The sequence below is a fragment of the Fragaria vesca genome, linkage group LG1 (genome assembly GCF_000184155.1).
Source record: "Fragaria vesca subsp. vesca linkage group LG1, FraVesHawaii_1.0, whole genome shotgun sequence".
In the NCBI taxonomy this organism is placed as follows: Eukaryota; Viridiplantae; Streptophyta; class Magnoliopsida; order Rosales; family Rosaceae; genus Fragaria; species Fragaria vesca.
In genome coordinates this window covers 10146237-10172003 of record NC_020491.1, presented here as the reverse complement: position 1 = coordinate 10172003, position 25767 = coordinate 10146237, and the positions used below count along the sequence as shown (strand labels likewise).

Below are 25767 nucleotides of genomic sequence, written 5' to 3'. Positions count from 1 at the left end.
TTAAAGAAAGAAAGAATATAGTGAAATTTAAGGAAAAACAAAGGGCAGGCTACCCAATTGAACAGTGTCTCTTTTCCTTGTTTGGGAGTGAAGAAAGGTACTGTTACTACTGACTCTCTGGCGTTTGTTACATCGGTGGCCGGCGGCCACTAACTGAGCCGGTTTGTCTTTACTCTCTTTTTTTTGATCTGGGTTTGTCTTTACTCTGTTTTACGATATACCCAACTCCAAGTGGATTTGCATGCTCTACTGTAGTGGAGAAGTATGATTGCTTTACGTTACCGGCGATCAGTAGCTGCATCAGATATTAGTTTCAAACTTCTTACTATGCAAAGTAAAGGTATATCACAACTTTTGACGCTTGCACTAGAGCGCCGAACCTCACATTCACACGTTTTAAATATAAAATTTTGAAGGAAAGAAAAAGAAATAGTCAATGCAGTGGCATAGTTAGAATTCACACTTAGAAGGATTAAGTTTTATTAACTAAAAAATCAAATTCATATTCGGTTACTCTCTAGTAATGATATAATTTTGTTTAAAAAAAAACGCAAACAAATGACTCAAACTTAACTTTTGTTCTACATCGATTCTTAAATTGAATATTACACAATAAATATTGAAAAGAATGTTTTGTTTTCTTAGAGATAATGTCAATGCACAGTAAATATTAATGGGGTGCGTCTATTGCCACCTCACAAACCACTTTACTCACCCTACATTCTCTTCACACCCCATTTATATATTTTATTTGTAAGTTTACTTTGTTCACCCACTGACAATACCTAAAATACTATTTTCTCAATTCTACTTTGTTCACCATACATTTTCTTCTCACCCATTTGCAATACACACAATATCAGGCTATTCCAATAGACATTGAAGTCCAACAAGAAAAAGAAATTGAAAAAACCATAACATTAATATTATTTGTTCTGAAAGTATAAGTTCGAGGTAAGTAATCACCAACTGAAGGGTTTAGGGTTTGTAATTTGTATCGAGGTATGTAATCACCAACTGAAAGAACTTGTAATTTGTAATTTGTGACAATTTATTATCCTCTACATCAGAGTATTTTTGTCTTTTAATAAATCAACAACATATGGGGTAGCAATAGACGCAACCATATTAATGTGCTGCTTTCATTTAGCTTATTTGTAAAGAAAAAAAAATCGTACATGGAATTTAAATTAGTAAGATAAGAAACCCTTGACATGATTTTTATTAATTCACTACAAAAAAGAATCCAGTTAGCCACACCAAATTGCCACTGCACCGATTTGCGGTCGCCATTGGTCCAAGTTTCGTGACGGCGCTGCCACGGCAACACTTCCGTCGCAAAACTAAAACCATTTTGCGACGGCAACATCATGCCGTGGCAAAAAAAAATTAAATTTTGCGACGGCAATGTGGAGCCGTGGCAAGAAAATACAACCTTTGCGACGGCAGATGGGTGTCGTGGCAACAAAATGTAAACTTTGCGACGGCAGAAGGAAGCCGTGGCATACTTTAAAATCACCACTTTTTTAATCTCGGCTAGATTGAGTATTTTACTAGTACAAATTTGTATTTCATTATTAATGTTGAAGAATATTAAAGAGGAGAATGATTAATTAATGTTACATTCCATTAATATCCAATATTCATTATGACTGATTAAACTTTTCTAAAATGTGAGAGGGTTCAATTGAACTATCTTGCCCCAAGCTGGCTACGCCTCTAAGTCGATGACCAGATTATCATAATACTGTATACATATGTATTTACGATATTTACCACATACATATTTCACTTCCACTGAACCCTAAGCCATAGTTAAGAGTGTTACACACCTACTGTAGTACCTGTACCCACAAAAAGCTTATTAATTAAGAAAACAATTATCACTACCAAATTAGATTGCTCGGTTCATTAGTCATTATAAAGAAGACAAGCCATGACATCTTGCGCATATGTCTTCCTAGCTAGTTCGAGTCTAATGTTTTCAGGCATGTATTCCGAGAAATGAATTTAGCTGCAGATTGACTAGCAAACTATATATGCTCATCATCATCATCCTTCATCGGCAATATGGTTTCAATGTATTCCACTATTAGTCTCCCCAACATTCCAATTAGATCAATTGGGAAAAGATGTACATCGAAGTTCTGATGTTATGTTGTCTTTTCACTTGTCGAAAAATATTCAGCAAGAGGCCCAATATTTTACCAATCTCAAATGAAACCTATAGCTCCAACGCAAATGAGATACAATATTTGATTTTGAAGAATCTTAGGAAAAGAGAAAGAAAATGAAAAAAAATATCTCCAACCAATCTGCAGGTCCACTGATTTATCATATCATATAACTAGTTTGCTTTGCACATGTTTCCTGGCGAAAAGTTTGTTTTGTAGTGTAGAGAACACTTCATAACCAAAACATCATTATTCTCAACCTCTTATCCAAGTCTATCAGCCGTGTTTATCACAGCAAGGTAATTTTAGAGGCTTCAAGCAACTAGGTAGCTAGCTATCCACATTTACCTTCTCCAATGGTTAAAACCTGAAACTTAAATCGGAAGAGTGACCAATGGTCGCATCTGATAAATTACGTGAGGTGCAAAAGGAATACAAACAAGTTATACACAATCCTCTTGTTTGTTAGTTGTGTTTTTAGAATGCCTATGAATATCACCACCATTTGTTTATTTTTTGCTATGATCATTGCTAAAATGATCAAGGACGAGACGGACTCTCTTGCTGCCAGGAACATTGAGTTGGCACCTCCAAAACTGATGAAAATGTCTTTAAATGAAGATGATGTGTTGGAATAGCCGGGGTAGTTCTCGGCCTGGATTTCAAGCACAGACACTTTATGCTTCTTTTTTTGCTTTAGATGTTATGTGTGTTGTTGACACAAGAACTGATGAAGACCTAGGAAATAAGCTTATAAGCAGTTTGCCTTTTGATTCTTGGTTGGATGTGCCTGCGCAAGGACAGTGTGGTGGTTTATGTCTTTTTTGGAAATCCAGATTTATTAATGTTAAGGTTATTTCTTCCCATGAAAGGTTTATTCACTGTGAGATGGTTGATTTAAATTCTTTTGATAGATGGTTTACTACGTTTGTTTATGCTTACCCTCAAAAAAGACTTCAGCTTGGTCTTTGGAATGAGCTCGCTAATTGTCTTTTGACTAATGATCCTTGGCTTCTTATGGGCGATTTTAACAGTATTATGTGCCCTTCTGAAAAATTAGGAGGCATAGCAACTACTAACAGGTATATGATCGATTTTTGTAATTTTTTGAATGACAAGAATCTTTGCTCCATCCCTAGTATTGGAGTTCCTTTTACCTGGACCAATAATCATAAGGACAACACTGTTATTTATGAAAAGCTGGATAGAGCTTGTGCTAATCCAAGATGGATGCTGAAATTTCCAAATGTTGAAGTTCAAAACTTGCCAATTGTTGGCTCTGATCACGGACCAATTTGTGTCTCTTGGAATCATAATTGTCCCAAGATGCATAGATCTTTTAAATTTGAGGCCATTTGGCTGTCCCATCCTTCGTTTAAAAGTTTAGTGATGAACTCATGGAGTTACATGTTCCCATGCGAAACTTCTCTATTCTTTGTGGCAAATTTGCTTGCTTGGCTAAATCTTGGAATAAGGATGTCTTTGGAAATTTCTTTCAAAGACTGGACCAATTACAGGATCAAGAAGCCACTATACAGTTACAGCTTATGAATAACCCCAATTCTATCTCTTTACAGGAAAGGAATGTAGCGATTTTGCAAGAACTCCATTCAATGCATTGTGAGGAGGAACCTTTTTGGGCGCAGAGAGCAAAGCAAAATTGATTGCAGTTAGGAGATAGGAATACAAAGTTTTTCCAAATAAAAGCAAACCTGGGGAAAAAAATAAATAGCATTCACAGAATCAGAGATGATACAAACAATTGGTTAACTAATCATGAGGATGTTAGCAGACACTTTGTTCAAGATTTTAAGAAACGTTTTTCTGTTGCTTCTCCCCCAAGGCCTTCTATTTTGCAGGATTTCATTAATATTATTAACCCTTGTATTTCTATTGAGGATAATAGTTTGTTAACTGCGCAGGTAACTGATGATGAAATTCTTGAAGCTGTTAAGTCTATTGGTGCTCTTAAGGCTCCAGGACCAGATGGCCTCCATGCAAGTTTTATCAGAATTGCTAGGAGGAAGTGAAAAATCCGGTAATTGCTATGGTAAAAGATTTCTTTCAAAATAGTACTTCTCTTAAAGCTATAAATCATACAAATATTGAATTGATCCCAAAAGTTGATAACCCTGAGGTAGTGAATCACTTTAGGCCGATAAGTTTGTGCAATGTGAGTTATAAAATAATTTCTAAAAAAAAACAAGTTTATACACAAAATGTTCAAAACGTACTATTTACATGACAAAAGCTAACAACAACAACACAAATAAGAAAGTGTGAGAACAATTAGTTGCTTGAACAGAAATGATTTCATGAATCTGCGCAACCCTCTCCAGAGATCTCCAGATTTACAAGAAGATGATACTGAAGGAAATTCCATATAACCATAAACGACACATATATAATGGGGGTGTTATACATAGATCATTGATTCCATACATGCACAACAGAACGAAACCAAGTTTACGCATAAACACTTCGTGAAACAGCATTACAGTACAAATGCATAGATCGTAGATTCGTAGATAACAAATTAGTTAACGCCTTGGCGGTTGATAGTTTCAGTGGCGGAAACATCCGCCTTGGAGGCCCCGGACTCCGTCGGACCCTCGGTGGTTCCGGGGCCCCGACCCGGCTGCACCTGTTGATGCCCCTCGGTTCCGTACCCCTGGCGCTTGTAATCCTCCAAGTTATCATACTGCAGGTAAGGACTGTCCTTCATTGCCTGGTCTAGCTTCGCATCGCTTCCCTTATCAGCCGCCGCAGGCTTCTTCTCTCCTGCTCCTCCTGGCTTGCTCGCCATTTTCACAGCACAGAATGATAGCTCAAAGAAACGGTGAAGATCTTAAGGTGCGAGTTTGATTCGGTTTTGCTGAGAAATGTGGGATGGGGTGGTCTGGTTTTTATTGGGGTTTCGAGTTGCTTGAGACCGCGACACGTGTTAGGTTGGACACGTGTTGGGTGATTAGAAGGTGTCGGCTGACTCATCGTTTTACGTGGCCGAGCAAGGTACTAGGGACGTCGGCTGGTTTTTTATTACAGGGGAAGAATGGGGACGATGAAATAGGATCTTGGGTGTGATTTGCACTGAAAGGTTGAAGATAAGTTCACTGTTCTCAATGGAAGAGCCACCGACGCTGTACGGGTTTGTTGGGTGGATAAGTTATATCTGTTATCTTGTCCGTTTGGCCGACCACAGAAGTGGGTGGATCATTCATCCAGACGATGATGTTGGAATATTCGGGTTGAGAATGACATAACCGACTCTTTGATGATTTACCCTAATAAATTGATGTTTTAAAGAAACCTAACATAATAATGGCTTCTCAATCTTCTCTTTTTGGCTGAAGCAGGGTGCGGCATAACGAAAGTTCTTGTGCGCACCAAGATACATGTAAACCAAAATTTTTGTACGCACCAAGGTATATGTAAACCAATTATGAGTAACCAATCAGAATCATTCATTTAATCCATTCAACACACAACACTAACACCAAGGGTTAACACTGTTAAAGTGACTTGGGACAAAAAAAATCAATCAACATGGTAAAAGTACTTAAGGCCAGGGTAAATATTCCACGGGCAATTGGAAAATCTGGAAGAACAACCTCTCGCCATCGAGGAGGAGGTTCTCTGTATATGAGCTGAATCTGATCGAAAATGAGAATAGGTCTCCTCCGCCACCACCGTCTTGCCCGGCACCGTATCTTCATTATCTTCAGAAAACGAAACTCGGGCCTTCCTTTGGGGTGCGGCGGTTGTCGGAGATAACCGATGGCTGCCATGGTTATGGAGAAGCAATGGAAGCAACAGAGAAAAATCATGAAGAATCTGAAAATCGGAGAGGGTAGGAATTGAAATCTGGAATTTCTGGAACTCGAACGATTCCTCGCACCAATAATGAATCGTCCTCCGAGTCTAAAGGATTAAACCTCCTCTTCTAATTATCAGATATTTAGATATAGATTATGGTTCTTAGATTGAGGTTTGCTGGGAAAGATTTGTGATTACCTGAAGGCTGAAGCTTTGCGATGCTTCACTTTTCAGCTATACAAACTTTTCATCTTTCTTTTGTTATTCTATCCAAATTTCCAAACGTAAACACTAGGGAGTTTACATATTTACCCAGTCTTAATACTGTGGATCTCTTATGCCCTCATAAAAGGTAGACATGTAAAATTCGCTATTATAAGGAATAGGATTTTTTTTTTGGAGAAAGAGATAAGGATTAGGATTAGGATTAGGTATTATCATCTATTTATTATTTTTCATTAGTGTATATATAATCAGTAATTTATTTTGATGGTAGAAGGATGATTCATTATTGGTGCGTCGTCCCAATTTCGGAAAAAAATAAAATTAATTTAATTAAAGTTAATTAATCATCCTCATATACAACGTACCTAAAAGACTAGCATATCACATGTTTGTATTGTAACCTTTTGTTTTTCAGGTAACACTACTCGAACCATCAAGAATCAAAATGATGTAAGAACATTTTGAGACGATGACCAAATATCAATCTCATATAAAATGTGTGTCATATAAGTTCGAATTACCGGTCTGCTCGTGTTTTTGGTTGTTTTAGTTTTTTCGGTGTATTTATTTCCTCAATGAACTTCAAAATAAGTAAGTAAATAAACGAATAACATTTTTAAAAGGATGGAAAAAACTACATGAGTCAAATAAAGTTGAATAAAAATTATCTATTATAAATGATCGTGTGAGAAGTAGCCATCTCTTATATATGGCGTGGAAATATGAATCGTGTGAGAAGTAGCCATATATGTCTATCATCGTTTAGGTTTGAATTAAGACAGTCAATTGTTAAATTTTTTTGGATTAAATTTAATTTGTCCCCTCGTACTTTAGGTCAATAATCAGTTTGGTCTCATATCTTTTTTTTAATAACGTTGGTCCTTGTACTCTCAAACATCATCAACTAAGTCCAAAATTTTAATATGGCTTCAAAAATAATATTATTTGCTGATTTGAAACTGACATGGGGATCCACGTACATTTGAGCTTTTTAACCTACAAATAGGGCTAACAATGAAAAAAAGTCATTTTCAAGGACCAAACTCACCCATTTTTGCACTAAAAATTCAAATTTTGGACTTAGATGATGTCATTTGAGAGTACAAGGACCAACGTTATTCAAAAAAAAATATGAGACCAAACTGATTATTGATCTAAAACACGAGGGGGCAAACTGAATTTAATCCAATTTTTTTCTTCCCTAAAACGATATAAACAACATTCAAATCCAATTTTCAAAATTTGGTGATTGTAAGCTTTGATTGATGGCCGAGCTATTACTGTATAGATTTCCAGCAATTTGACCTTAACTAATTAATTGTGTTTTTCCTAAAGTTTCATGCTTATTATGAAAAATCCGACCTTGTAGATCGGTATTCCTCTAGATATACGGTCAATACTTGTGTAATGCTCATACTTCATGTAAGAAAGGTTTCAAGATTTAATTTTTACTTTCTCTTGGTTTCATTTACTTTTATTTAAGCGCAATAAAACAAATTTTTCTTCTACATTGCAAACTAAAGCAAAGCTAATGTGCTTCTAAAAAAAGCTAAGCTAATGTAGTTTTTCTCTCAGTAAGAAAAACAATACAAGTTTTTTAGGGTATAAGCTTGTTTTCACTCAAAAAAAAAAAAGAAAAAAAACAAAAGAAGAAGTTTGCTTGACCCTAAACCTTAAACCCCAAAAAAAAAACCCGATCCAAAACGACCAGGTCAACTCTATTTCTTGACCAAAAAAAAAGGTCATCTCTATCCTCTGTCTCTAGAAATCTCAGCCAAACCCCCCCCCTCTCTTCAAAAAAGCAACCTCAGCCACCCCATGTACCAGAAAACCTCAGCCGCTCCCATAATCATCCCTTCTCAGTTCTCACTATTAGACCCTCCCCAGCCACCCACTCTCACTATCAGACCACCTAGACAGTCACCCACTCGCCCCTACAAATCTACAATCATGATCAAACTTAGATGAGTCGGATCTTTGATGCCGCCATAGATCTCGATAACAAGGATGTTGATGAACTATGCCGCCATCGAGCAAGTCGATAGGGAGATTAACACTCAGTCGGAGTCGGAGTCGGAATTGGAAAACCGATCCCTTTGAGAGGCAATACGCAGAAGATGAATAAAGGTTCAGAAATGTAGTCGATAATTCTGAGGCATATGAAAGTGGGTTGGTGATGGATGATGGCTATTTGCCTCTTGAGTCGTTTGATACAGTCGATGATGAATAATGGGAAAAAGGTGAGAGAGCCATGATGGAAGATTCGGTGGTAAAATTAATTTTTTACTACTCTAGAAATTTTTGTCTCAATTTTTATTCTCGTTGACTAGCCAAACACTCAGTTAGCTTCCATCTTCAACTAACGGTGCACATGACCTGCATATCAGTGGTTAAAGTGCACCACGGTGCACTGAATCCGCTCCGGCGGCATAAACCCTTACACATGTGGAAAAACTTGTTAGAACGAAAATAGAAGTTACGACCATGGAGCATGACGCGTAATTATGTTTAATCTTTTATGATATTTCTAAACTTTAGAAGATCCAACCCTCTATGATATCTAGTGTCGCGTAAATGTCCAACCCTCTATGATATCTAGTATGGTGATTTGATTACCACCGTTACTTACTGCCACTGAGCTTGGAATGTCAAATTCAGAAGCAACAGTACCATATTTGGTAGTCACAACTTAGGGTATGGTTTTGAGAATGGGCCTATATGGCTTGGTTTTGTCATGAGTGGGCAACATGATGAGCTTGGGCTGTGTAAAGCCAACTTCTCCGGCTGTGACATAGTAAAGACTAAAGAGAACCTAAAGCCCAACATTTGTATGTTAATCTACGAGAACAGAAGTACCAGAATTACAGCACTGTAATAAGTTCAAAACTCACAGCAAGTATTTCATTTTATTTAGATTCCCAGACATACAGTTTAATTGTAAGCTGGACTGGACATAGATAACGTTCCAGAGGCACATAGATCTGAGATAGTCGTTAAGAAAACCAAGTTGTCCAATTTCTGGATTTCATAACTGCGAACATAGGAAAGAACAAGGCATAGAAGCAAGGTAATCTTGTGGGAATAAAATGTAGCTAGGACTTGTGAACTATTTTATAGAATAGTGCAAATAAACCCAGGCAACCTAGTGACTCTGTAACTTGCAGTATTCAAAGACATGAATGCAAAATTACACTGGGTTATTGTCAAACTAGAAAACACTGTACACCAAGAAACTAAGAAATTAAGCACCTCAACCCTGAGAATCATTCCCAGTTTCCATTTTTAGCTGGAAACAATCACCATCACAATTTCAGAATCATACAGCTCCTATCTCTAATACTAAGAGCATTACGCATTACGCAATCCATACATTCACATCACTCTTTGAGCGATTGAACATTTCATCAAACACTATGTGTTGCATTACACTCGCACCTAACTCCAGCTGATTGCTATCGGGCTTCCAACAATGTGCTTCCCATCAGACCACTCCAGCCTCCCAAAGCTGTTCAACGTGCTTGTCGGCAACGACCCTGTTACAGCAAACGACACCGTGTAACTCTTCTTCTCATTGGCCGCGGCGAAGCTCAACGACTCTGGCTCCACCGTAATCTTCACATTCGGGTTGTCCTGCGTCACGGTCACCTTGTAGGTTCCGGCTGGGCCTACATTGGTAAGAGTCCTCGAGTACTTCGACACGGTTGACTTAGACGACGAGCCGGTCTCCAAATTCACGGCGAAAGAAGGGTAGTTCAGATCCCTAACGCTGTAACTCTTGCTTTCGTCGCAAGTAAACTTTCTTTTAGCCAAGCTGGTTATTTCAGTCTCGGTGTAGTTCAACGCACAGAGAAAGTTCAGATAATCGTCCACCGTCAGATCGTACACTAGCCCCGGATTGAGGGCCGATACCGGATCCACGTGTCCAGCACCGTGATCGAAAGGCGTGGATGGCTTTCCGGTGGCCACGTCCTGCAACTTCTGCCCGCTCTTGTAGGCCGTGTAGGCGGTGGTCATCAACGCCGATCGGATCGCGGCGGGGCTCCACTCCGGGTGGGCCCCCTTCAGCAGCGCGGCGAGGCCGCTCACGTGCGGGCAGGACATCGACGTGCCGGAGATGATGTTGAACGCCACGCGCCGCGAGTCAACAGCCAGACCGGTGGGGCCGACGGCGCCGGACCATCCGGCGAGGATGTTGACGCCCGGAGCGACCATGTCGGGTTTCAGAATGTCCGGCGTGATCGAGTTCGGGCCGCGGGAGCTGAACGCCGCGACCACCGGAGAAGGCTCGATTCCGACTTTGGTGCCCTCGAAGAGAATCGCCGCCGTCGGATTCGGATCTGAAAACAGATAGCTCTTTATCAAATCGGCGTTCTTCTGACCCACCGCCGTCGCCGGAAGTAAATGAGCGTCGGCCACGAGCTCCTCGCCGTTTGCGCCGGTGTTGGAGAGCACCATCCCAACTCCTCCGGCAGCTTTGACTACAGTTCCTTTCTGCACCCGAGCGTTGACTCCGCGGTCGCACATTACTATTTTGCCCTTCACCTTTTCAGGTATCAAACTCCCCATCATGCAGAGATTCCCGGAAGTAGAGTTACTCGCGTTACCGGCGTAAATAAACGGCGTCATCTCCAGAGCCGTTGCCTCGGAATTACCGCGGTAAAGCGAGACCCCCGAAAAGTTTTTACCGTTACCGAGGCTGAGGAACGCGGGGAAGTCGCGATCTAGTGTGCCGGCCCCTACTGTTGTGATCCATGGAGCCGAGTTGGACAAACTGTACGCGCTGGGGCCCGCGTTTCCGGCTGAGCACGAGATCAAGATCCCCTTCTCCATCGCCGAGAAAGCTCCGATGGCCACGCTGTCCCGGAAATAGTCGGACATTCCGCCGCCGAGCGACATCGACAGAACGTTGACGTTGTCGTCGATGGCTTGGTCTATGGCCATGAGGATGTCGGAGCTGAAACACCCGCCTAACCAGCACACCTTGTACGCGGCGATCCTGGCGCGCGTGGCCATCCCACGCGCGGTTCCCGGCGCGTACCCGAATAAGCTGGCTCCGGTTACGACGGACCCGGCGGCAGTGGTGGAGGTGTGGGTCCCGTGGCCGTCGTCGTCTCTGGGCGACTTGGACTCCTTGGAAGTGTCGATGGGGCCCAATGTGGCCTCGTAGCCTTTGGAGAAGTACCTCGCGCCGATCAGCTTCCGATTACACGCCGAGGAGCTGAAGTTCGTGCCGACTTCACACGTCCCCTTCCAGCTCGCCGGAACAGGTCCGAGCCCGGAGTCGTCGAAGCTCTTGCTCTCGGGCCACACCCCAGTATCCAACACTCCAATGATGACGTCACTGGCGGACTGGGACTCCGGGAAAAGCTCGTTGTTCTGGTCGAGGCCGAGAAACTCGGGGGTGCGAGTGGTGTGGAGCTCGTACTTCAGCTCGGGCAGTACGAAGAGCACCCCGGGTTGGAACTTGAGCATCTCCGCCTCCTCCGGCGTCAGCTGCGTGGAGAAGCCGTGGATGGCGTTGGAGTAAGTGTAGAGCATCTCCGCCGAGTCGGAGGCAGACTTGAGCGACGCGTCGTACCAGTGAGTGTGGTGCTGGAAACTCGCCGGCATTTCGGATTTCGCCATGTGGACAATGTACGTGCTCCGGCTGCTTACCTCCGCCGCAGCATAGCCGGAAAAACCCAGAAGCAAAACAACTAACAGGATAGTAGACAGGGCCATGGTTGTGGCTGAGCTAAGTAAGCAAGCTAAATCTGAGTTCAGTCTCTCTGTGTTTAGAGAGAGACCATGGAATAGAAGAAGGTTTTACCCAAAGCTGAGTTGGGTTTTTAATACAGGGAGAGATGGACAGCTGGATGAGAGTGGTGACACAGTGATCGAACGGAGCGGAGTAAAGTAAAAGACGGTGGGTGGTTGTCCGGTTCTTGAATGATTGCTTATAGACAAAAGCTCAGTGTTAGTGTCTCACAGCCTTTTCTTTTTTATCCCTTTTATTATTTTCTCTGGTGTTTCACAGCTTTAGAATATAATCCAGAATTGTATAAACCCAGTTCTCATCACATGCATTTTTATCTTTAATTTTACTTTTAACCCATGCTTCTATGCTTCTGCAGATTCCTCTTCCATCCCCTTATTTACTTTGGCCGCAGAGCACCATCCCCTCATTTCTTCAAACCTAACCAGTAAAGATCTGTGAGCTACTATTCCAATATCATATTAAAACCAAGAGATGAGAAACCCCATGCACATCTAGGGTATGCGGGATCCACCAGACCTAGATTTTTCCCATTTTTCCGAGCTATAATCCAACGGCCTGAACCATGGTAGAGATATGTAGTCGGAAACGTTGAATTCTGGTTCACGGGTACTTGTCCTTTACCCCGCTAGTGATTGTTCTGATCTTTGATTTTGGTGGGTGAGTGATACACTGTGCACATTCTTATCAGCCAACTACTCAACAAAAACCAATCTCACGGGTTTTCCTTGATGATGATTAAAGAGAAAAAAAAAAGGTTTCCAAAGTTAAGTAAGAGCATTTAGTCATACTTGTCCTAGATGTGAATGTTCATTTTCATCACCGGTTCTTGTCACAATCTCAGTCTGTCTGTAAGATAGTATCCATTTTCGTTCTTACAGATGAACTAAGGTTGTGATAAGAAGTCAAAAACGGCTGATGAAAATGAACATACGTGTACGGTTTTGTCCTTCGGTTTTTTCCCGAAACACATCTTATTATGTAAATTCGAGTGCACTTAATATACATTCACTCTTACTATTTAGTTCGTCCAGTAGTCCGTAGCATTCATTTGTATATGTACTAGAATTATACCCGTGTCTTGGCGCGGTGTATACATTTACGGTGTGTTTGGATGTAGGTGAATTCCTGAGAATTTAATCAAACATAAAGAATTCTCAATTTCTTAGAACGGTTTCCCTCGTTTGGATACTTATCCCGTGGAATTAGCAATTTTCACCGGAAAATAATCTTGAAATTTATGAGCTTAAATTCCCGACTTGAATTCCTCACAAAATAAACGTCATTTGTCAATTCCCTTAACTAAAGTTAGTCTGAATACAAATTCTTGTCATTTTAAAACTTTACATCATGAAATCCAAACAATTGAATTCTTAATTAATAGGATTTAAATTCATGGAATTGTAATTCTCATTATTTTGAAATTTCTATGGACACATCATGAAATTTAAACAATGAAATTCTCAATTAATAGGATTTAAATTCATGGAATTGTAATTCCCATGACTTTAAAATTTCTATGAACATTAAAATTACTTTATCTAAAAATAACGTTATGAAGCTAGTCAATGGGTTAATTGATTGATATAAATATTTATGATATGTACTTCATAGAATGTTATACATGCAAATTATACCCAGCTGTTATACTGATTATATATCTAGGGTTAATGACAATATTGTGGTTTCTTAAAAATTACAGGAGCAAAAGGGTTACTAACCCGCGTCTTGGCGTAGTGTAGTATCCACATTATGCATATTCCGCATATGTATAAAAGCTATCACAAAATTCATGAAATTGTAATTCCCATAATTTTAAAATTTCTATGGACATTAAAATTACTTTATCCAAAAACAACGTTATAAAGCTGGTCAATGGGGTAATTGATTGATAGAAATGTTTCTGATATGTACTTCATAGAATATTATTAATACAAATTATACCCAGCTGTTATACTGATTATATATCTAAGGTTAATGACAATATTATGGTTTCTTAAAAATAACAGAGGCAAAATGGTTAGTATACCCGCCTTTTGACGCGGTGTAATATCCACATTATACATATTCTACATATGTATAAGAGCTATCATAAAAATAACTTCTATACAATAAAACATCTAATCTTGTATTCTACCTAAAATATAAATGCTCTAATTATTTTGATTTGTAAGATTCAGGATGTAGAAGAAAAGTTAAAAATGGAGGGCAAAAAAATCTTTACCGAGAGAGAGCCTATCTAAAAATATCTAAATTACATGTTTCAGAAAAAACAAAAAAAAAAAAACTTTTCACTGTTTATATACTTATGATATAAACAGTTAATCATGGTTTAGTATATAGTATAATTACTATATTGATCACTGTTTACGTTGTATACATACATTTCTTTCAATTATTTCGAATTTGTATGGAGTCGCACAACTTGATCTATATTTGGGTGATTGGGGTCCAAAGGTCACATGAGGATGCAGCTATTGAAATTGGCAGGCAAAGAATTGATGGATAATGCTATAATAGAAGCAATAAACAACAAGGCGTCACGTAAGAGTACACTTTAATTTATCTAGGATAGTAGAATCCAAGAGATTGGTCGTCTTCATCGTTTGGGAAGTTGTGTACCCTCAGACCTGCAGTTTCAGTTTCAGACTTGCTGATGCAGTAGCAGTAGCAGTAGCAGCAGGCAGCAGGTTGCGTTTCTTCTTTGAAATGGTAACATTAATTCTGTGTCCGTTTTCACTTCCCAGCTGACTGTTTATACTGAATGAAGAAATCGACCATGTTTGGACACTGTGCAGTGCAGAAGTAGGAACATAAATGCCAGATCTGTTTCATACAACTTACGGCTTAAAGCCTTAAACCTACCACTCCATTGGATCATAAATTTTTCTTCATATTGGGTACTGGACTTGGACCATCCTCTAATTTCTGTTTTTGTTTTTCTTGTGGAAATTAATATTTTCTGATAGTAGTTAGATTTACTGATACAATTATGCAGAAGAGTGTTAGCCATTCATAAAAATATTAGAGAAAGTTAACCTATAATAAAGAAAATGAGTGATGAAACAGGAAACCCTTATAAGGTATCGTACCTAATAATTGTCTCTAATCGGGTAGACAGAGATTCAAGTCTTAGTGGGGTTGAACTTGGTTACATGTGGGAGGAAATAATAATTGTGTTACACTACCATTTTGTGTTAACTTGACCATGTGTAAGTGATGTGCCACTGTTAGTTATTACACTCAGAGCTGTAATAATATAAGAACTACACACCAATAATACAGAATTTTAATAATGGGTGTCCTATCACTCCTATGACATATTGTTCTAAAACTAGTGAACCGAAGGACAAGAGTATCCTTGATAGTCATTTGTCTCCACAAACTTGCATTATGTTTATCCACATTGCCCTCGATATGTTCCAAGCAGCTATATCTCCACACTGCCTTCCATTTTTGTTTTTGTGATTCATTTATCTTTTGCATATGCACTCCTCAATGGATCAAGTGGTAGCTCTATAGATCACTCGTGGCATAGCCCAATCATTTTAAAAAGTGATGGCTCAGTAGCTACTTGGGTTCCTCTCCAATATCTGGTCTTTACACGCTTAAGTCGACAACGAAATAAAATTTAGAGTTCACCCTTCAAACATTGTGCTCATATCCCACATTTTTCATCACATGTGCATTGAGTTGGTGTTTGCTCAAAAATAGTCTTGGCCTAAAAGAGAGGCCGAGGGTCTTGAGAACAATCGTTTTTTTGTTTTGCACGAGCGTGGCAACTCGCGGCCTGTTGGCCAAACGAGGTTTTTGATAAATATTTTGCGCTTGATCTGACTTTTTTCAAGTGATTATAGGCCGAGGAAGGAACCGTCTCGGCCTTTAGGTTCTCTTGCCTTTGTTGCAAGAACTTTTGGCGTTTTCACCGATAATGGTTATATTTTTGTGTTTTCTAATAAATATTTGTGAGAGAAATTTTAAATACACATCCCTAATATCTTAATACACACCCCTTACTTAATACACCACCTATTTAGTTTTTCATTTTAGTATTATACTTAATACACATCCCAAACTACCTAAAATGCCATTAATTTATGAAATATTCTATTATTTAATATAATCAATATATATACTATTTGGTACCACTTTTTACATATTATTTCATCTAATTTTTGCTAGAAATTTTTGGTTATCATTGTTCAATTTATAATCAAATAATTATTGTTATATCTGAACTCTAAATCACCAATACAAGTTTTCAAGATTCACAAGCTACTCTAAATCACCAATACAAGTTTTCAAAATTCACAAGCTAGTAGAACTGCAGAAGTACAGTAGCTATTAAACATAGATAGCTAGTTATTCGATAAAACATGTCATGATAAAGATGCAGTACATGACAATATGATCTGCAAGATCAAACTAAAGCTGATATAGATAAAAAAAAACAAAAAGAAAAAAGAACAACCCAAATGAATTATGGAGAAAAGTTGGGGTTATGAGAGAAGACGTATTTTCGACGATTTTAGGATAGAAGATGTTGAAAAGAATACTTCTATCGTGATTTTTTATTTTTTTAATAATATATGTTTGTTTTGGTCATTTAGGTTACTTATAAAATCTTAATAGAAACATAAAATAATAGAGGTGTGTATCAAGAGATTAGAAGTGTGTATTTAAAATTTCTCTTTTTTTTTAACTTCATTTTCAAAAAAACATGAATATGCTTTACCTTGACTTCAATATGTCATAAGAAAAAAAAGGAAGAACCACAATGAAATTCTTAAATGGCAATTAATGATGCAAAAAAAGAAAATAAATTTGTGGATACTAGCACCTTAGGATAGACACAAAATTAATTTAGAGCACAAACTTAATCGATACCAATTCATATGTATAAAATCACTAATGTACCAAAAACACACGTGTATCATAACACATTTTTCTCAATTTTACACGGCTAGGGTTTCATGAGTTTGTCTTCGTGCATCCCTTCTTCATTCCATGTAGTAAACATGTAACTTACTAATGATAACTTTATGACGACCTATCATAGAATCCAATATTGAATATTGGAATTAAACGAATGTCACTTTAATTTTAAACCGCATCCCTTAGATGATATATAGAGCCAAAATCGTTCATGAATCCTTTGTCCCTTGGCGATCAAGAAACAAAGTCATTGTAACTTATACAAGAATATAGTTGACCTCTTCATTCTATTCAATACAATTTTGCACACAGATTAGTACTAATTTATTTATTTGGGACGTCATTTATTCAATATAAATTATATATGGATATTAATTACATTGGGGTGCCAACCCCATACCTCATATGAGTCATATCCCCATTCATCCAATATATATAGCCAGTTAATACTACAAGTTTTCTGCTAGCTCATTCCTTCATATCCCTTTCCTCTGAATATTTCTGGTATTGATCCAACCATGGGAGCAGAACCCCAAGAAACTCCTATTGATATGAACGAAGTGAAACAAAGCTTGTTAGAGACAGAACCATCAACCCTGGTGACCGAGTCAATATCTCTGCCGAGTCTGGATGAAGTGGAGGAGATCATAGACTACAAATTCAAGAACAAGGATCTGCTGGAAGAGGCCTTCACGCATTCATCTTTTATGTGCAGCTTTTCCTATGAGCGTTTGGAGTACGTCGGCGACGCCGTGCTGAATCTGTTGTTTAGCCGGGAGCATTACTTTTTGTACCCGGATATGGCTCCTGGAAAGCTGACCCGTCTTAGGGCCGCCAATGTTGACACCGAGAAGCTGGCACGCGTGGCGCTCCGACACGGCTTCCACCGCTACCTCCGCCACAAGAAACGTTTGCTTGAAGATCAAGTAAGTCGATTGCATTCACCATTTGATACAGACTGTGAATCGTTTGGTTTTGAGGTTGCAATTATGTGTTAGACATGGATTAATGTTTTTTTTTTTTAATTGACGTGTGGTTCGGATTATTTCAATTTTGAAGTCATTAAACATGACACAACTTAAAGTTCATACTCCGAAACACAATAGAAATTTTATTTTTTTGATTAGTGTGGTCGATCTTGTGAACAAGGAAAATATGATCTGATTACATAGTGGTGTTTCCGAGCATTAGAGTTTTTTGAAATATGGATAAAGAGCTCAAGTTAAGTTCATAATACTCTGAAACACAGTAGAACTTTTATTTGTGATTATATGTGGTCTTCGTCACGAAGAAGAAAAATATGATTTGACTACCGAATTGGGTATGTTTCCGAGGATTAGAGTTTTAGTCTTGGTCTGGAAATTGTCTTATAGGGGCAAATTTAGATGGAATGAGTCTTAAAAATCACTAGTCAATCTTGTAGTTTGGGTTAGAGTCGGTTAGACTTTGATGTATTGTGACTGCAACATACCATGGGATCATGACAAAATTGACAATTTAGCAAAGCTTTTTGAAGATTCATGCTGACCCCATCGGAGTACCCTAGCTATCAAGCAATAACAATTTGGTCCAGTCTAGCTACTTCTAGATTTGATCCAAAAATGAAGGACATACAAATCTTTGGATTATCAACTTTCATAAGTTCAGCTTCATCCTTTTATATATGACTATGAAACTCAACAACTTTGTGCATTTATCTCCAACAGCTTTGTGTTTCCCTGACCTTTTTGCTGATATTTTACAGATCCAAGAGTTTGCGCGAGCAATTGTTGATTATGATTTGCACTCCAATGGTCTCATTGATGCTCCTAAAGATCTTGCTGATCTCGTCGAATCCATAATCGGAGCAGTTTTCATGGACTGCAACTCAATAGACATTGTGTGGAAGGTATCATTAATTCTGTGGTCACACTCATTAGTATCTTTGCTAGTAGGTAGCACTTACATTTCTAACAAATGCAATTTTCATATTTGTTTGAAAAGGTGTTCAAGGGGTTGCTGGAGCCGATAATAACTCCGGAGACTATACAGATACATTTTAACACCCAGCTCCATGAGATGTGTCAAAAGAACAATCGAACTCTCAAATATGTAGACTCATGGGAGGAAAACAAAATTGTTGATTGTTTCATCGACGGCGAGTTTGTTGGAAGAGGTACCTACAATCTTCGAAAGGAAGTTGCGCAGAACCGAGCAGCAAAGGATGCATTGGACAACAAGCAGAAGTGGATGGTTTTACGCGAGAAAGAGACCGCTGATGAGCAAGAAGAAGAAAGTCCTACCAGTCAGTTATCCGAGGAGGAATCCGAAGTGAATAAACAACCATGATCAGTAATGCAAGTCCCTTGTATGCTAGGCATTTTCCATAGATGAACTAGTTCAGTTTTAGTTTGTGTCTTGGTCATGTTGTGAATTGTAGAACAAATGAAGACTAATCTGATGTCCCCTATGTTGTACGACTAGCCAGTACCTAAATTATCCAAGCAACATTAGCTTTCTATCTCTTTCCTTGCAAGACTTCAATTTGCTAGTGTAAGACTTCAGTGTCAAATGAATAATAGAGTAATCTCTGAGTTCTTAGATCAATTTGCTGGTGTTGATCATAGACGAATAGATATCGTCATTTTAACTGAACAAACAAATCCAGAGCTGTACACTGTTCAATTGGGGCAGACTCTTCATCAGAGCTAGTTCCAAATTCTTGTCACACTGCCAAAGAAGCTTGATACAAGTCTTGTCACTTGAAGACATATTACTGTGTTTGTTGATTTGTTTTTTTTTGTTTGTTTTTTTTATCAAGTAAACAATTCAAGTGCTATAACTAGTTTTTGGTGAGTAAAACTCACAACATCTCACTTATAAAGAGAAGACTATATCATTTAACCAAATGATACTCGATCTTCATTTTTTATTTTCGATGAAGGAAAAAGTACAACAACAAAAAACAAATACAAAGTTACAACAAAAAACCTCTATAACAACCTAAACCATGAAAATCATTTTTAAAAATAGTGAGGAAAGAAAGAGGGAATCCATTATGGTATCCATCAACTGTAGTAGAATGACATTGAATCACCAGGAAATTTCGTCTCCCGTCAAATATGAGTAAAAGTTATGGACTCAAATTGTTGAGCAAGCAGCTGAATATCTTGAACTTTCGTTGATTTTAATCTAATCTTCTTACATAGTCATGTTGTTGATACCTGAAAAATCATGCAATTCATAATCATGTCATTACAATGATTACTAGCATAAACAAGCAAATAAACAAACAATTACTATAAAATTCTATACTTTTATAGAGTTTCATGCCCATTTTTTGGCTTTAACGCGCCAAGCAAGCATACTTGAGATGTGGGCCCTAGCCACATCCACGCAATCTTGGGGCTTGTAGACGTGAGTATGGTGTGGAAGGTTACATAAACGCAAAATACTCATTTGTCGATTTAACGTCATTAGTGATTTCGGTCTTAAGCCCGAAATCCAAGCCCAACAACTTAGATGACAAATGAAATGATGATCACGCATGAGAATATTGGGCTAGTCCTTCTCTCCTTTAAACCTAAGGCCCAACTATGCTTAAACCAAAGTCAATTCCCGTTTCCCAAGTCTCTTGACTTCTTCTTCCTCGCAGCAACCAATTACCCATATTCCTCCCTCTCTGCAGCAACCATATACCTAGTCCAAACCATGATCTCCCAAAGCTATCACCTTATCTTTGCTAAGAAGAACCCTTGAAACCAGTCAAGGAGTGTCATCTTCTCCCCAAACCACAAGCTCAGTCTTCACAATCTCTCTTGTCCACATCGTTCCAGGTTTTGTGCTATTGTTGTCGTTGTCACTGCAACAATCCTCTACTTCCCATAACAACAACATCAAAGCAAGCTTTCTTTTCCATGAGTTGGGGCACAAATCACGGATGATTAGAAGAGGGATTGTTTGACCCAGATAATTAGAAGTTGTGAATCACCCCCAACACCTCAAATCTAAGCCTATAAAACTATAAAACGAGGAGTTTAGGACTAGAACAACTATGAAGCATTATCAAGCATAATCCTGTAAAACCCAGAAAACGCCTAGAAACAACTTTCATGCCCTCAAGCATTCAAGCCTTCAAGCCTTCAAGCCTCCAAGCACCAATTCCAATCCTTAATCACCATTCCAAACAGCCACCTTCGATCTCTACTTTTTCTAGAAATCTCTGACCCAGAAAACTCTCAAATTCTCTCACCGCAATGAGTTTCTAGCACCCACACTCTTCACGCTGTCAAGCTCGTTTTGATTTCTACTTGATTTGAATCATGTACAAAGTCTTCCCAATAATCAGATTATTGGATTGATTTTGGCCTAGTCGCAATTTAATGCAAAAAAGACACCCACACATGTTCATATGGTCAGTTACTGACCAGCTTAACTTAAAAATAATATTTCTCACTATTGAATTTACATATAAGAATGATCATGATTCCCTTAGTAAAACTGACCAAAAACCATCAAAAGCGGTTTTTCTGTTTTGGGCTCTGTGAGGCCCACAGGATAGAATGGCCCAGATCCTTCTGGAATATGAAAAAACAAGTGAATGTCCAAGAAGCAAGGAAATCCTAATAAGAAGAAAACAAGTTCTCCTTTTCCACAATCCTTTGGTTTCTTATTTCTTAACCAACACCAACACAAACACAAACACGAAGCTTCTGAATTCCGAGAACAAAAACCTCTTAAATTCCCAAATCGGACGAACCCAAAAACCCTAAAAATGGATTACGAGCTGAGGAGAGCGAGAGAGAAGCTGAACAAGGAGCAGAACGAGAGGAAAGAGATTGCCCGCAAGAGATTGGTGAGGGAGAGAAAGGCCAAAGAAGAAGCCAGGAAGCAAAGAGAAGCCCTCGACGCTGAGCGATCCAGACGCGTCTTCGATGCCGAACAAGCCCAGATTAAGGTTCGTTTCTATAGACCCATTACTTCTCTTGTTGTTTTGAATTCAAAGTTTTGATCTTTACTTGATTTTATGCTTAGATTGTGACTTTGTGTCTATTTTGGGCTTAGAAGTCTATATTAAACTTGGGAATGTCACAATTGATATAGATATATACAGGATTCTAGTTCCTAATGATGGTCTAAAATTACCCAAATAGGCTATGTAGCCCTTTTGAGTATTGATTAGGTGACATAGGCAGCATCTTTGTGAGTTAATGTGCGAGTGAATTAGTTTGAGATCAATTTGTTTTCGGGTGATTGGTAGCTTTGGGAGTTAATGCTTTTTTTGTTTGTTTGTGTGTGTTGGTTCTAGGCTGATGACGAGATGCAGGAGAGCTTACTTGTGGGAAGAGGAATTGTGTTTTGTCGTGTGTTGGAAGCGGTAGCTTGTCAGGGTAGTGGAGATAAGATCAAGCTTCCAGCGTCATGCTTTAATGAATTGTCCGAGGGAGGTGCTTTTGATAAGGGACCGTTGTACTTTAAGTTGTCGGTAGTTCATCAGGAGGGTAAATCGGACGTGGTTGATGAGAAGGAAAAGAGTCGGAGCACACATTCAGGTGTTTTGGAGTTCACAGCTGATGAAGGTTTTGTTGGGCTTCCTCCTCATGTGTGGCAGAATTTATTTCCGGGGGATGCACCAGCGATCCCTTTGATTGAAGTTCGTTATGCCTGGCTGCCTAAAGGAACTTACGCCAAACTACAACCTCTTAGGGTAGGTTTCTCAGACTTGCCAAACCACAAGGCCATCCTTGAAACAACCCTTCGCCAGCATGCCACCCTTTCTGAAGATGATATATTTATAGTCAACTATGGGGACCTGGTTTATAAGTTAAAGGTTCTTGAATTAAAACCCTCTTCAAGTGTATCTGTTCTAGAAACAGATATTGAAGTTGACATAGTTGGTCCTGATGCTGCTGTGGAGAACAGTCATGATAATGTCCTAAAACCACTTACATTTGGAAAATCGGAATTTGGAATGGTTGATGAAGGACACTACACATATTACAAGTTCTCAATAGATAATGCTACTTGGGAGACCATTGCTTCTGGGGATGCCACAGTTGAGGTGAGGATAGAACCAGAGACAAATTCTGGGGATAGTGATATTTACATATCTAAGCATCCTCTCATATTCCCTACCAGGCACCAGCATGAATGGTCATCCCATGACATTGGTTCGAAGACTTTGATCCTTAGCTCAAAAGATAAGAGCTTGGAGGCAGGAACTTATACTCTTGGTGTTTATGGCTTTAAGGGAGAAACTAAGTATCATGTATCTGTGAATGTTCAAGATGTCAGGAACCAGAAGGTAGGCCAGAAGGTTGCGTCTTCCTCATCGTCAATGGATGTGGATACTGTAGAGTGTAAGAATTGTAAGCGTTATATACCCAGTCGGAGTATTGCACTCCATGAAGCGTATTGTAGCAGAAACAATGTTGTTTGTCAGCATACTGGTTGTGGAGTTGTTCTTAGGGTTGAGGAGGCCAAGAATCATGTGCATTGTCAAAAATGTGGACAACCTTTTCATCAGGAAGAGATGGAGAAGCACATGAAAGTGTTCCATGAGCCGCTTTACTGCCCTTGTGGTATTGTGCTTGAAAAGGAAGACATGGTAAGCAATAGTCCCTTTCCTTCTTGCACCATCAGATTTTATCTTCATTTAATGATAACTTATTAATAAATTTATTACTGTATGAACATCTATCAATGTTCTCTTCCCTGTTGGCAGGTGCAACATCAAGCCTCAGTTTGCCCCCTGCGCCTCGTGCCATGTCGATTCTGTGGAGACATGGTTCAAGCTGGAAGTTCTGCTATTGATGTTCGGGACAAGTTAAGAGGATTGTCTGAGCATGAGAGTCTCTGTGGGTCAAGGACTGCACCGTGCGATTCATGTGGGCGTTCTGTGATGTTGAAGGACATGGACATCCACCGTGTTGCCGTCCATCAAAAGAACTAAGGCGAGCCAGATGTGAGTTTACCCAGTTTCCCTGCATTTTCAAAGTCTGCTTGTTGTGTTCAGAGTTCTTGTAAAGTTGAATGGAATAAATGAATTATTTGTATCCTTTTTGTGCATGCGAAATTGTACCATTGTGTTTATAATCACTTGAAGCTACAACGATTCAATGGAGATGGGACCGCTTTGCTTTAGAAATTGGAATTCATGCATGCATTACAATAATTGGTATCTCCATTCATTTCATATTCATCACCTGAAATATAGAGCCCAGCTAAGATATCAAAAGTGACGATGCTATGTTCTACATTCTAAACACCAAACATCAACTTGTTTAAATTTATTTAGTTGCTTAAATATTTGGCATTACATTACTGTGTTCAAGGAATCAAGGGCAGGTCTCAAACACAAAACGTAGCACACCTAACATAAAGTCCAAATGTCGGAAACTGAAGCAAAGCAAGCAAGGACGCTCTGGGATCAATATTCTGAACTTTGAGGAAACTGGGTTGAATTAAGTACTTAAACTTTACCTAGAATCTATGCCATTGTTTTGGATGACCGATTCCATGACCGGCGAACCTCTTCCCAGTTGAGAAGCAAAACCGAGCATCCCGACCCTTGTGCTCAATCTACCAGCATCATCAGCCGGTAATCAATTCACTCAATATCAGTGGTACTTGTTTGCAACGTGAAACAAATGAAGTCTCTCTGTGACCTTTCTATAATCAGTGGAAGTCACCAATGAATTAAGAATTGTTTGGTTCAATGAATATCTGTTAGAAATTGGAATTTTCTTGATAAATAATGGTTAATGTGATCCACATAACATGCAGCCATGTGAGTTTCACAGCTTTCCCATTTCCTAAACTTCTTGCTTGGATACCAAGCTTGAGAATTTAGACACCCACAAGGCCACAAACAACATTCTACAGTAGTGGAAGTCTACACAAGACAAGATTTAAGATTTTTTTTTTCAATGGAAAGCTGTTCCTTTCTCTCCTGTATACCTAGTTGTGCTTCTCATCTCCTTCACTTTAGTTCGATCGGTTTAATTAATCTGTGTTGGCCAGAGTTGTTGCGGGAGTACGTACTACTCCCACACACGAACGAATCGAACTCCAACATGAAGTTTGCAGCTTACCATTTAGATGATGCAAACATGTAATGTAGCATTTTGGATATGATTTTCCTCCACATAAAGACAGTGTCAAGTCACTGAAGCATGACCAATGAATCAACCGTTTCAGTATTTAACTACTAGTATTTGAATGATTAGATAACCAATACAGTTAATTTAGTACTTGATGATAAAATAATCAACACAGATCCCCCAGTCACACCATTGATGACCACAGTAGTGATTTCATTCTTTTTTTAGTCCCAAAAATAGTACTAATAATTTGGAAAACAATCAAAGAAAAGAAGAAGGACACAATCACACACAGAATCCTGGTAGTCCTAAACGTCCATCACCTCCCCACCATTTTCTTCCTTCTTTTTCTAGTCCATAGTCGGTAAAGCAGGCGAAAAGCAAGTAAACACAAACAAAGTGTTTTGCTTCAGCAAAATTTCAGATCATTCATACACAAAAATTCATACCCAGAATAGTAGGCTAGCTCCACTAGTCAAAAAAAGGTTCATGCACAGAAACAACAAATAAAAGAGAAGAGAAGAATAGTAGCCGTTGGAGTTGAGAGGGACAGCGAATACGAGAGAGGAACAGAGATTCACCGGAGAGAGACACCTAATCAACGACAAGAATATCCAAGCTGGTCCCCAGGTCTAATGACATATGAAGGAAATTTAATTCGCTTATTAATCATGAAATTAAAGTCTCTAATCAAATTTATAAAGTAGGAGGCAAAATAAAACCGATGCGACTGTTTAGTAGTAACCAACACTTCATTCACACCGGTTTTGTCTTTTCTTGA

At 38.9% G+C, this 25767-nt stretch overlaps 4 protein-coding genes across 4 annotated transcripts; 2 read left to right on the top strand and 2 right to left on the bottom strand.

Moving 5' to 3' along the window:
* Positions 1-4368: 4368 nt before the first annotated feature.
* LOC101300093 lies at positions 4369-5054 on the bottom strand. Its single transcript, XM_004287923.1, has one exon. It carries the CDS (start codon positions 4978-4980, stop codon positions 4711-4713), a length of 270 nt encoding a protein of 89 aa, XP_004287971.1. The 5' UTR covers positions 4981-5054; the 3' UTR covers positions 4369-4710.
* Positions 5055-9387: 4333 nt separating this feature from the next.
* On the bottom strand, positions 9388-11936 carry LOC101299804 (subtilisin-like protease-like). Its single transcript, XM_004287922.1, has one exon. It carries the CDS (start codon positions 11934-11936, stop codon positions 9651-9653), a length of 2286 nt encoding a protein of 761 aa, XP_004287970.1. The 3' UTR covers positions 9388-9650.
* Positions 11937-17317: 5381 nt separating this feature from the next.
* Positions 17318-19771, top strand: LOC101299518 (ribonuclease 3-like protein 3-like). Its single transcript, XM_004287921.1, has 3 exons — positions 17318-17831; positions 18650-18793; positions 18889-19771. Exons 1-3 carry the CDS (start codon positions 17424-17426, stop codon positions 19231-19233), a joined length of 897 nt encoding a protein of 298 aa, XP_004287969.1. The 5' UTR covers positions 17318-17423; the 3' UTR covers positions 19234-19771.
* Positions 19772-21575: 1804 nt separating this feature from the next.
* On the top strand, positions 21576-24058 carry LOC101299227. The gene is made up of 3 exons (XM_004287920.1): positions 21576-21841; positions 22193-23491; positions 23609-24058. Exons 1-3 carry the CDS (start codon positions 21659-21661, stop codon positions 23834-23836), a joined length of 1710 nt encoding a protein of 569 aa, XP_004287968.1. The 5' UTR covers positions 21576-21658; the 3' UTR covers positions 23837-24058.
* Positions 24059-25767: the final 1709 nt, after the last annotated feature.

Excerpts from the sequence above, each read along its gene's own strand:
- LOC101300093 (XM_004287923.1), bottom strand. The coding sequence starts at position 4,980 with ATGGCGAGCAAGCCAGGAGGAGCAGGAGAGAAGAAGCCTGCGGCGGCT.
- LOC101299804 (XM_004287922.1), bottom strand. The coding sequence starts at position 11,936 with ATGGCCCTGTCTACTATCCTGTTAGTTGTTTTGCTTCTGGGTTTTTCC.
- LOC101299227 (XM_004287920.1), top strand. The coding sequence starts at position 21,659 with ATGGATTACGAGCTGAGGAGAGCGAGAGAGAAGCTGAACAAGGAGCAG. Across the intron at positions 21,842-22,192 it reads CCGAACAAGCCCAGATTAAG|GCTGATGACGAGATGCAGGA; the intron begins GTTCGTTTCTAT and ends TGTTGGTTCTAG. Across the intron at positions 23,492-23,608 it reads TGCTTGAAAAGGAAGACATG|GTGCAACATCAAGCCTCAGT; the intron begins GTAAGCAATAGT and ends CCCTGTTGGCAG.
- LOC101299518 (XM_004287921.1), top strand. The coding sequence starts at position 17,424 with ATGGGAGCAGAACCCCAAGAAACTCCTATTGATATGAACGAAGTGAAA. Across the intron at positions 17,832-18,649 it reads AACGTTTGCTTGAAGATCAA|ATCCAAGAGTTTGCGCGAGC; the intron begins GTAAGTCGATTG and ends GATATTTTACAG. Across the intron at positions 18,794-18,888 it reads CAATAGACATTGTGTGGAAG|GTGTTCAAGGGGTTGCTGGA; the intron begins GTATCATTAATT and ends TTGTTTGAAAAG.